Genomic DNA, 12,171 nt, shown 5'->3' on the forward strand with positions numbered 1-12,171 from the left:
TGATGTTATATTGTGGGTTTTCTCTAGATGAATTTTGCTTTTTGAGAAAGCTAAAGAACCTGAGCCCTGAGTGTCCAGAGAGAGAGAATGAGTGGTGCACAGAGAAAGTAAGCAAGGAGTGTATAATGTGAGCTTCTCTCTCTCTCTCTTTCTCCCTCTCTCTCACTTTCTTTTTTAGTGACAGTAAGCCCTTTTTCATTCAGCCTGAAGGATGATGAGAGAAAAGTAGGACGACAATGGGGCGCTCAAGTGTAAATGCTCTAAAGGAGGGGAAATCCAGAGTGTAAGGATGGCTGAAGGATGGCAAATGAGCTCATGTAAGTCATCAAAATTAGCCAGGAAAAACTGAATGAAAGGAAGTGTTAAAAGTGCAGTACAGCTACCGTGATGCTGATGATACTCACCTTCCATCTTTATTATAAAACAGAGGCCAAACTTGATTATTTGTTTTAATTTTTGTTTGTTTGTTTATTAGTATTTTAACGTCATGTTTTACACTTTGGTTACATGCATGACAGGAACGGTAGTTATTCATTACACGAGATTCATCAGTTCACAAGGTTATATCGAACACAGTCATGGACAATTTTGTATCTCCAATTCACAGGCACGGGGAGAACATGCAAACTCCACACAGAAAGGACCCGGACCACCCCACCTGGAGAGTGAACCCAGGACCTTCTTGCTGTGAGGCAACAGTGCTACCCACTAAGCCACCGTGCCGCCCTTTTTTTTTTTTAAACAAGAAACTAAGCTATGATAATCCAAAGAAAAGTTTACCCTTGCTATCAAGTATCCTCGATTAAAACAGATCAAAGCAATTGCTGAATGTTTTACATTTACAAGTAGGGGAAACAGGAGGGCATTCGGGTGGCACAGCGGTAAAACATGCTTGCACACCAGTGCTGACATCAAGAACCTGCATGTTCGAATCTCAGCTCTGCTACCAGCAGGCTGGGTGCTTATATTAAGGTGGAATAATGGAGGGGATTCCTTATACTGTAACTGCTGCAATTGCAAACTCTGCTGGCGTATTGAAGGCACCTGCACAGAGGAGATAATGGAGATCGGTGCATGACTCTGCATGCGCGATACGGATCTCCATATGAACCTGCCTCGAGCAGGTGAAAAGAAAACTGTCAGCTATTGTACATGTCTGATAGGATGTGTGTTACTCATGGTTCTCCTTGGTCAGGAGAGAAGATATGCAGCAGTAGAGGAAGCAAGAATAAAGATCAGTTTGTTTTCAGATCAGTGCAAATCTACCTCATCGGTTAACATAAACTTACAAAGATCTGACAGACGACAGGGATTGACTAGGTTTGTATTTTTAATAGAAGACACAAAAACAATATTCCTGCTCCCTAGACAGCAGAATCAGCCCCCAACTCCTATGGATAACCTACAGGATTGAGCGTATAGAATCCTTAATTAAAATAAAGCAAACATTTTATCACAGACTGGACTGAATAATGAAGAACTCAAATTATTTTTTTGCTAGTTAAATTTTTCAGTTTAATTTAATTTTGTGTTTATATGATTTGTATAAATTCTGTTTATTTAAAGTATCCTCCAGGCCACCCAAGAAGGACGGGGGTTCCTGATGAGTCTGGTTCCTCTCAAGGTTTCTTCCTGGGAGTTTTTCCTTGCCACTGTCGCCCTCGGCTTGCTCAATAGGGGTTTTTGGTCTGTTGGTCCTGGATTCTGTAAAGTTGCTTTGAGACAATGTCTATTGAAAAAAGCGCTATATAGATGACTTTGACTTGACTTGACTTTCTTTGCAGCATCACTCAGGATGGATTTTCTATTACAGATTTATAAAGGAGCAGTTTAATAAAAAATGGTGAAAATAAAGAGTTTACAGTCAGACTGTTAGCACTGCCATATGCAAGACAGTTGTCACCAGACCCAACTGGGCTAGCTTATTAGACTGATGTGTCCAAAGTATAAAAGGATGGCTTTACCCATATTACCCATGCCCTTGGCACTTGGCACTAACACACCCGCATACCATAATAAACGCTGGTCTGTCTGTCTCAGATAAGAAGGTGGCTGCGTTTCTAGATGTTATGATATACTGTATGGTGTCCACTGTGTATAAAGTATTAGCTTAGATCTGTAGGTGCAGCAGTAAACCGACAGATTTTAGTATACTGTGCCATTCATTTTACCTTAACTTTATTACATCACTTGCTTATTACATGATTTGTAAGTGTGTTATCTTCAGACATCAGATCTTACTTTTTAAATATGCCTTTTAGTGAACGAAGCATGAAAAAAATAGATGCTTTGATTATGTATAATCGTGGTAGTGATGGGACTTGGTGTATTATTTGCTTTGGTCTAGAAGCCTGTATGTAACAGTCATTATTTAAAGGCAAGTTTCTGAACAAATACCTAAGACATTAAACACACAGGTTCAATACCAGTCATAAACCCTAAGCTTTACATCTATATGAGAAATCCATCTGGATCTTCCTGTCAGCACTTCCAGGTAGCAAACTGCTATAGAAAAACAGCAGTCTATACTTTACTGAGCTGTATGCAATTCACATTCACCCGGAACCCAGCAGGTCACTCATTTGGGATTCAATTCTGCAAACATGAACAGAATCCATCTTTGATTCACGTCCGCAGTCACGTTGGAACTGAGGAATCTAGTGAAAGACAAGAGTGAATACGATGGCAGGGTGAATCAGCCTTGCCGCAGCTGGGCTGATCCACAGAGAAAGAGGAGGGTGAATACAGCTTTGTGTCTTTATACTTAATGACAGGCCGCCTGAATATCAGACGCTGGAGGAATAATAAATTACATATAAGCACGAGCCGACAGGAAAGCTAACAGCACATGATAGCTTCCACATCAGACACTTAAACCAGGCTGAAAACACAATAACAAACTACAACAGCAACATACACCGACAAGGCATAACATTATGACCACTGACAGGTGAAGTGAATAACACTGATTATCTGTTCATCACGGCACCTGTTAGTGGGTGGGATATATTAGGCAGCAAGTGAACATTCTATCCTCAAAGTTGATAGGTTAGTGTTAGGATTTGAGCGAGTTTGACAAGGGCCAAATTGTGACGGCTAGACGACTGAGTCAGAGCATCTCCAAAACTGCAGCTCTTGTGGGGTGTTCCCGGTCTGCAGTGGTCAGTATCTATCAAAAGTGGTCCAAGGAAGGAACAGTGGTAAACTGGCGACAGAGTCATGGGCGGCCGAGGCTCATTGATGCCTGTGGGGAGCGAAGGCTGGCCAGTGTGGTCCGATCCAACAGACGAGCTACTGTAGCTCAAACTGCTGAAGAAGTTCATGCTGGTTCTGATAGAAAGGTGTCAGAATACACAGAGCATCACAGTTGCAGGGCTGTTTTGGCAGCAAAGGGGGACCAACAATATTAGGAAGGTGGTCATAATGTTATGCCTGAACGGTGTAGGTCCCATGGAAAATGGGCTTCAATTTCCAGGTACCCAATTTTTCTCTCACCTCCCTGTGTGATTGAGTGACCGAGCCCGACCAAGATGTTAAAGATGCATAAATAAATAGACTGAATGATGTTATACTGCACATCTCACAACAGAAATGGTTCTAAATGGAAAGGAAAAGGGTTTTTTCCCCCATTTATCCATCTTCAGCTCACATTCATGCATTTATGCATTTCAGCATTACAGACAAGAAAATGTGTTACTTCTGACCTCTGTTTGTTGTTTTACCAATTTCTAGAGGCTGAAGGAGCCGGAGTGGCGCAGCACGTGGCGTTTGTGCCAACAGCTTCATGGGAGACCTGAGTTTAAACCTAATCTCCAGGCGCTGTAAGTTTTGCATGGATTTCCTTCAGGTACTTTCAAGTTTGCTGAGTGTTGCCGGCATCAACTTCTAAATTTGTTTATATTTAAAAGATAAAAACACTTATTTTAGTAGAAACACAGAAAACTCTTTTCTTTGTTTTTTTGTCAGTTGGGCGGCACGGTGGCTCAGTGGGTAGCACTGTCGCCTCACATCAAGGGTTCGATCCCCAGGTGGGGTGGTCCGGGTCCTTTCTGTGTGGAGTTTGCATGTTCTCCATGTGGTTTTCCTCCCACAGTCCAAAAACATGCAAGTGAGGTGAATTGGAGATACAAAATTGTCCATGACTGTGTTCGATATAAACTTGTGAACTGATGAATCTTGTGTAATGAGTAACTACCGTTTCTGTCATGAATGTAACCAAGATTACAGGTTACAGCAGTTACAGGTTTAAGATTATTAACAAATAACTAATTCTTTCTTATTGCATATTATAAAATGTCCCAACTTTTTCAGAAATGGGGTTAATCAATATTAACATTTTATCATTTTAACATATTAGAAGGTGAGAAAGTCTGTATAGTCATTATTTATCAAAAGTTGATTGCTCATCATTCTGGCGCTAGCAAGAAGGTCCTGGGTTCGATCCCCAGGTGGGGCGGTCCGGGTCTTTTCTGTGTGGAGTTTGCATGTTCTCCCCGTGTCTGCGTGGGTTTCCTCCCATTCATGACAGAAACGGTAGTTACTCATTACACAAGATCCATCAGTTCACAAGGTTATATCAAACACAGTCATGGACAATTTTGTATCTCCAATTCACCTCACCGGAGCACACAGAGGAAACCCACACAGACACGGGGAGAACATGCAAACTCCACACAGAAAGGACCCGGACCGCCCCACCTGGGGATCGAACCCAGGACCTTCTTGCTGTGAGGCGACAGTGCTACCCACTTAGCCACCGTGCCGCCCCATAAAACGAATGTCGTGACTGTAACCAAAGTGTAAAATTTGATGTTAAAATCCTAATAAATAAATAAATTGTGGCACTAAAAATAAAGTGTTTTAATATGGACATTTGCATGAAAACAATGGCTATTGAGTCAGTTGTCATACATTCCAAATTCCTAATTCTGTGGATTCTATTAACTGAGGTATTCTTACCACATAATTACAGGTACTCAGCTTTCAGTGCACGTGTGCACAGTTAAAAATAGGCACAACTTACCAGCATCAATGCCATCATCAGTGCCCTCCATGTCCAAACCACCAGTAGGAAACTATGAACTCACTTCAAAGGTCTAGCTTAAGCAAACCACGTCCACAGCTCTGTCTGCCATCGTCTCCCAGCAAGATACAAATTTCCAAGTCAATTATTTGGTTTTGCTTTGAGAAATGTGATCCAGTCTGTGGACAAACTTAATGACCCGAGGACATGATTCAGCTCTTTGCTCATGTTAAAGCATGCAAAGGTCTAACCGAACCTAACATTGTAGTGTAATTTGTGCTGAAAAGTGATTAATAGGTTAATTAAACATCCTGTATAAAACTGCCATCATTTACTGACTGACTCAAGAGTTTGGCAACCACACACATTATAAGAACTGACTGTTCCTATTATCAAAAAAGACATTCTATCCATATTCATCATATGGCAAGACGTTAGTGTAGGGTGTATGGAATAATCTGAGTAATGATTGGAGGTGTGACATCACTGGTGCAGATTTTACACAGAAGAATGTGAACAGTCTGTGTGGCTGTTTGTTTATTAGGATTTTAACGTCATGTTTTACACTTTGGTTACATTCATGACAGGAACGGTAGTTACTCATTACACAAGATTCATCAGTTCACAAGGTTATATCGAACTCAGTCATGGACAATTTAGTGTCTCCAATTCACCTCACTTGCCTGTCTTTGGACTGTGGGAGGAAACCGGAGCACCCGGAGGAAACCCACACGGCCACAGGGAGAACATGCAAACTCCACACAGAAAGGACCTGGACCGCCCCACCTGGGGATCAAACCCAGGACCTTCTTGCTGTGAGGCGACAGTGCTACCCACTTAGCCACCGTGCCGCCCCGTGAGACAGTGTGGAGAGTAAATTTCAACCTTTCATTGGACATGCCACCCAGCAACACACACACAATGTACAGTGCATCCGGAAACATTCACACAGCGCTTCACTTTTTCCACATTTTATGTTACAGCCTGATTTAAAAATGGATTAAATTCATTTTTCCTCTCAAAATTCTACACACACACAAAACCACATGAAGTTAAAAAAAGTTTGTTTGAAATTTTTGCAAATGTATTAAAAATAAAACATAAAAATATAACTTGTACAGAAGTATTCACAGCCTTTGTAATGACACTCAAAATTGAGCTCAGGTGCCTCCTGTTTCCACTGATCATCCTTCAGATGTTTCTACAACTTGATTGAAGTCCATCTGTGGTAGATTCAGTTGATTCAGTTGACATGATTTGGAAAAGCACACACCTGTTTATATTTGTGTTTTATTTTTAAGAAATTTTCAAAAATTTAAAACAAACTTTTTTCACTTTGTTTATTAAGATTTTAACGTCATGTTTTACACTTTGTTTACATTCATGACAAGAACGGGAGTTACTCATTACACAAGATTCATCAGTTCAAAAGGTCCAATCCACCTCACTTGCACGTCTTTGGACTGTGGGAGGAAACCCACACGGACAACATGCAAACATCACACAGAAAGGACCCGGACCGCCCCACCTGGGGATCGATCCCAGGACCTTCTTGCTGTGAGGCGACAGTGCTACCCACCGAGCCACCGTGCCGCCCTTTTTCACTTTGTCATCATGGGGTATTGTGTGTGTGTGTGTGTGTGTGTGTGTAGAAAATGAATTTAATCCATTTTGAAATAAGGCTGTAACATAAAATGTGGAAAAAGTGAAGCGCTGTGAATACTTTCTGGATGCTCTGTAGTACAGAAATAAGAAATAAATTCACAAATTCGTTGTGGAACAATGACTGTAATTTACAGTTTTTTATGACAATGGATTATCCAGCAACTATCCCATACACGCAACAATCGAACTCTAAACTGAAATTCAATGTAAAATTGTATAAAAAGTCTTAAATTGGGTGTGAACAGAGTACTAGAGAGAACCTTTGCTGCCATTAATACAAAACTTTTTAAAAGGCATTTAAAACAGTTGAGATCTGATCATAAAAACACAATAGAACACTTGGCATCATCCAGTTTTCTTTTTAAATATAGATGCAGGACTGGAACCCAACATCTTCTCCCATTCCACCTGTACTATCTTATACAGTTCCATGGTGGCTTTTGCATCTTCTACTGAAGAATGGCCCTTCCTTCCCACCTGTGGATTCAAAAGGATGTTTTAGTGAAAATATACAGAGAATTCATGAAGTATACAGACATCTGGAGTTTGTGCACACTTTTGTGGCTTTAGTTCTTGTTGCTTTTGCAGTTTAGCTAGCAAAGCTTCAGATGTGACCTCTACACATCGTTTACCGTAATGGCAATTTAAACTCTAGATTTAAATTATGATACTTAAGTAAGTAAATACTTAAATATCAATCGCTCTCAGTTCTGTTTGCCAACACATTACGGTGAAGCTGGTTACACTCGCACACACGTAAATTGAAACGTAAATTTAAATTAATATCGGCCTGTTTAAAATAAAAACAATCCTGTTTTAACGCATGTGTGATGTACATTTATTTACATCTGATTTTTAATCGCCACTGACCTCTTGCGGGCCGTTTGGGGACAGCCGAAGGGGCGGATGTGGGCCGTACAATGCCCAGGTGTATGTTAGACCATTTACTAAGAAACTCCACATTGTGGTCGGCTGCATTCTGCTTGCTTTAATTATCCTCAAGATGTGTCCAGAACTCAATTGAAGAGGGAAATAAATGAGCATCGCCTGGCTAGTACCATCCCTACAGTAAAGCGTGATGGCGACAGCGTGATGCTATGGAACTGGTTCTCAATGCAGATCACTACAGTGAGATTTAGTATATATAGAGGAACACGTAAGCTCTCTGTATTCTTACAACCAGACAGCAAATTTAGCTACTGCAATGGCAACCTAAGCCAAGACAAAAGGTTTAGTCTTCCCGGGGTTCTGACGCACCTGTATATCCTTGTTGAAGAGAATCTTTGTAAGAGTCTTCAGAGAGGCGGGTTTGTTCTCAGGCAGTCCAGCTTTCTTATTCAGGATGGGTATATGTGAGGTATCTCGTATAAGGCAGGTGGGATGGGAATAGTGCAAAACCTTAAAGTCGTTTTGGACAGCATGGCCCACGACCACCTTCCCTGTGAGAATCTTTAAAATCTGTGGACGGAGAGGATTTTTACATCAACAGTTAGTACAGGTACGGCACTGCAGACATTCAAAAGACTTCAGGTGGATAACATTAATGTGGATCTAGTTACTGATTATACAATAGGGCTCATGCATTAAATATGATCCAATTCTTTTAAGATAATTATTAGTAGGTAAATGGTATGACTGCAGGATAAACACTGAGGCATGATAATATATGTATTATCATTACTAAATAAATGTGAAAAGCAGGCTAATTTCCACACAGTGTTACACTGACATTAGGTGACCCAATGTGGGGTCAGGGCCTGGGATAAAATTAAGAAACACTCATCGTTATTGTTACTGTTATTGTTGGATCATGATTTCAGAACGAGATGTAGAGGAATACAGAGATCATGCTGAGTGGAACAAAAACATTAAGCTGCTTATTGTGGAGTGTTTAGAAATAATATATAACATAATATAAACAGTAATATAACCTATAACAGTTCATTATTTGTAATAATACTCTCACTGTATGTGGACTAGTGATCAGGAGGTCGCTGATTCGGGCTACACCACTGCCGGGTTGTCACTGTTGGGCCCTTCAGCAAGGCCCTTAACCGTCAATTGCTTGGATAATGTACCGTCACAGTACTGTAAATCGCTTTGGATAAAAGCGTCTGCTAAATGCTCTGAAGCTGTAAATGTATCTGCTGTAGATCATCAAGACAATGATGTTATTCTCAAACATTATGCCTTGTTCTTTTGGTTTTAATAGAATACATTTGCCATCCGGGAAAAATAAGGCAAAGAAACCACAACATTGTTTTTAAATGGAATAATTTCGGATATCAGAATAGTAGTTCTACGTACATCTACAGGCTTGCTGCTATTGGAAATTGGTATTTTGGTCATTTTTGGTCATAGCCTAGTGGTTAAGGTACTGGACTAATAATCAAAAGCTGGTTCAAGCCCCACCACTGCCAGGTTGCTGCTGTTGAGCCCTTCAGCAAGGCCCTTAACCCTTAATTGCTCAGACTGTTTACTGTAACTGTAATGTAAGTCGCTTTGGATCTGCTAAATGCCGAAAATGTAAATGTGAATATTCTATAATGTCCGTGTAAAGTTTGCATGTTCTCCCTGTGTCTGTGTGGGTTTCCTCCAGGAGCTCCGGTTTCTTCCAACAGTACAAAGACCTGAATGAATACATGGCTGCATGTAAACTCAGTGCCTAAAACATTCCACCTCAGATTTCGACTAATAGTTCTGGTATGTAGTGTGCTAAACTGGTTTTACTTTGCTGTTGTTTTCCATTTCATTTCATGTCCTGCTTTATGTGTGTGTTCTGCTTCATAATATTAACTACTTTGACATGAACATGAAGTTATCCTTGTTTACCTCTTTTTGGGCTTGTTTGAAGGGTGTTGCATTACAGAGGTCTTGCCATCTTACTCCACTCCAGCGAGTGCGCAGATCTGTTACAGGGTTTACAGGCTTGATGAACTTGTCATAGATTACATCCCCATCATAGGAGACGATGCTGCAGCGGGCCAGCTCACTACAATGCCCTTTGGGTCCCGTTCCTACCATTTCACAATCGATGGCTACATATTTAAGTGGCTTGTCAAGTGATGGCAGAACTGAATGATGTGCTGAGAAAGAATCTTCGGAAGACGTTGACTTCGAAGGCACTGTGGATTCCCTGATGGACCTGGAAGTTCCATGGTGGGTTTGCAAAGAACTGGAAGGGTATGTGCAAAAGTCAGGCTTGGAGGTAGTGAATATTGGGAAAACAGCACCAGCTTGTGAACGGTCCACACTTTTCTTATGTGAGTGCTTCTTTTTGTTTTTTCCATGTAGCATGTTACTCGTGTTTTGCTTTTCATTCAAGAAACCCTTCTGCTCCAGATAACGCCGTTTCCTAAGAAATTGTCTATGTCTGGCATTGTTACGTTCTTTCTTTTGGCCCCCACTGTAGCTGGGACCATTAAAGTCCAAGTTTAGCATAGTGTCCGACATCCCTAATGTTAACAAACGTGCCTGAGGAATAAATCACAGTATTTTAAAGGATAAGCTCTGTTGAACTAATTTATTTAGTTTCTGGAATTCTGTGCAACTGGATGTTCTGTCCATCTTTAAAAAAAAAAAAAGAAGAAAAAAACAAAGCACAACATAAATAAACGTTTGACAAATGTGAAGATGTATTCAATTACTACATGCAGGATATTCTAATGTCTATTCTAGTTTATTAAACAGGCAAAACTCTTGATAATCATGTCTGTATGTGTGTAAAAATAACCATGCACCCATGATGTGAACGATATGTAAACTCACTACACTTCCATAGATGGTCTAAGTATATTAGTGGTTAAATATGAATGGAAAATATATACAGCAATGCAGTTATATTACAGAAAGTCACCACCTATAGTTTAAAATCCTGCCCATCACATTATTATCAAATTGGTGCTTGGCTTTCCATACAATAACAGACGGCATTATGTGTCTGCTGAGTGCCCAAAGAAGAGAGTGGCGCCGCCACTCATATCTAATCATCTTTACACTGTTTATTCATTCATACACATTCATACAGCCATAACATTAAAACCACCTCCTTGTTTCTACACTCACTGTCCATTTTATCAGCTCCACTTACCATTTAGAAGCACTTTGTAGTTCTACAATTACTGACTGTAGTCCATCTGTTTCTCTACATGCTTTGTTAGCTCCTTTCACCCTGTTCTTCAATGGTCAGGACCCCCACAGGACCCCACAGAGCAGGTATTATTTAGGTGGTGGATGATTCTCAGCACTGCAGTGACACTGACATGGTGGTGGTGTGTTAGTGTGTGTTGTGCTGGTATGAGTGGATCAGACACAGCAGCGCTGCTGGAGTTTTTTTACACCTCACTGTCACTGCTGGACTGAAAATAGTCCACCAACCAAAAATATCCAGCCAACAGCGCCCCGTGGGCAGCGTCCTGTGACCACTGATGAAGGTCTAGAAGATGACCAACTCAAACAGCAGCAATAGATGAGCGATCGTCTCTGACTTTACATCCACAAGGTGGACCAACTAGGTAGGAGTGTCTAATAGAGTGGACAATGAGTGGACACGGTATTTAAAAACTCCAGCAGGGCTGTTGTGTCTGATCCACTCATACCAGCACAACACACACTAACACACCACCACCATGTCAGTGTCACTGCAGTGCTGAGAATGATCCACCACCCAAATAATACCTGCTCTGTGGTGGTCCTGACCATTGAAGAACAGCATGAAAGGGGGCTAACAAAGCATGCAGAGAAACATATGGACTACAGTCAGTAATTGTAGAACTACAAAGTGCTTCTATATGATAAGTGGAGCTGATAAAATGGACAGTGAGTGTAGAAACAAGGAGGTGGTTTTAATGTTATGGCTGATCGGTGTATATATTATTGATATTGATAACAGGGAGTCTGCCATGTTTACATTTGTGAGCAGTACAGCTTGTGCTGGACTAAATAGCTCTTGGGTGTCGAGTTGAACATGTTTTGTGTTTTTAAGACGCAGTTTTCTCAACATTATGAAGCATTTGCTTTATTTACGATTTATTGCACATTTGTTTTATCGTGTCAAAGACATATTTAAAACTTAATTACACTGGTAACAGTTAGATTTATCGATTTCATGCTGACCAGTACATTTTTTAAGGTTGTCTATGCAATTATGAATTTAGAAATATATATTCCTAAGCATGTGAGGAATGTTGGCTCATGGCTTTGAAAACACAAGGAAGCTAAAGCTAACTTAGCCAAACACCATTTGTCACCAAATTAACATACTTACACTAAAAGTTAGATCGGTTCTACTTTTATAATAATATAATATATTTAAATGAGAATAATACTCACTATCATTATGTTCCCAACCCCATTCTCTTCTATAAACACGCGTTTGCCTTAGTACACTTCCGAGTTAGAGTGCAGTGGTACCCACGGTATTCCGTTCAGGCTGTGTCCCAAATATCTACTTATTCCCTATATTAGTGTACTACATAGGGTAG

At 40.5% G+C, this 12,171-nt stretch overlaps 1 protein-coding gene across 2 annotated transcripts; it reads right to left on the reverse strand.

Moving 5' to 3' along the window:
• Positions 1–6,795: 6,795 nt before the first annotated feature.
• isg20l2 (interferon stimulated exonuclease gene 20-like 2) lies at positions 6,796–12,096 on the reverse strand. Of its 2 annotated transcripts, XM_062991712.1 has the most exons (4): positions 12,020–12,096; positions 9,521–10,255; positions 7,946–8,146; positions 6,796–7,165 (listed from the first exon to the last, which is right to left on the reverse strand). In XM_062991712.1, the coding sequence occupies exons 2-4, from the start codon at positions 10,139–10,141 to the stop codon at positions 7,034–7,036; spliced, it is 954 nt and encodes a 317-aa protein (XP_062847782.1). In that variant the 5' UTR covers positions 10,142–10,255; positions 12,020–12,096; the 3' UTR covers positions 6,796–7,033. The 2 variants fall into 2 exon arrangements, with proteins under 2 accessions (XP_062847782.1, XP_062847784.1); XM_062991714.1 differs by lacking the exon at positions 9,521–10,255 and having other exon boundaries at positions 12,020–12,095.
• Positions 12,097–12,171: the final 75 nt, after the last annotated feature.

The sequence above is a fragment of the Trichomycterus rosablanca genome, chromosome 3 (genome assembly GCF_030014385.1).
Source record: "Trichomycterus rosablanca isolate fTriRos1 chromosome 3, fTriRos1.hap1, whole genome shotgun sequence".
In the NCBI taxonomy this organism is placed as follows: domain Eukaryota; kingdom Metazoa; phylum Chordata; class Actinopteri; order Siluriformes; family Trichomycteridae; genus Trichomycterus; species Trichomycterus rosablanca.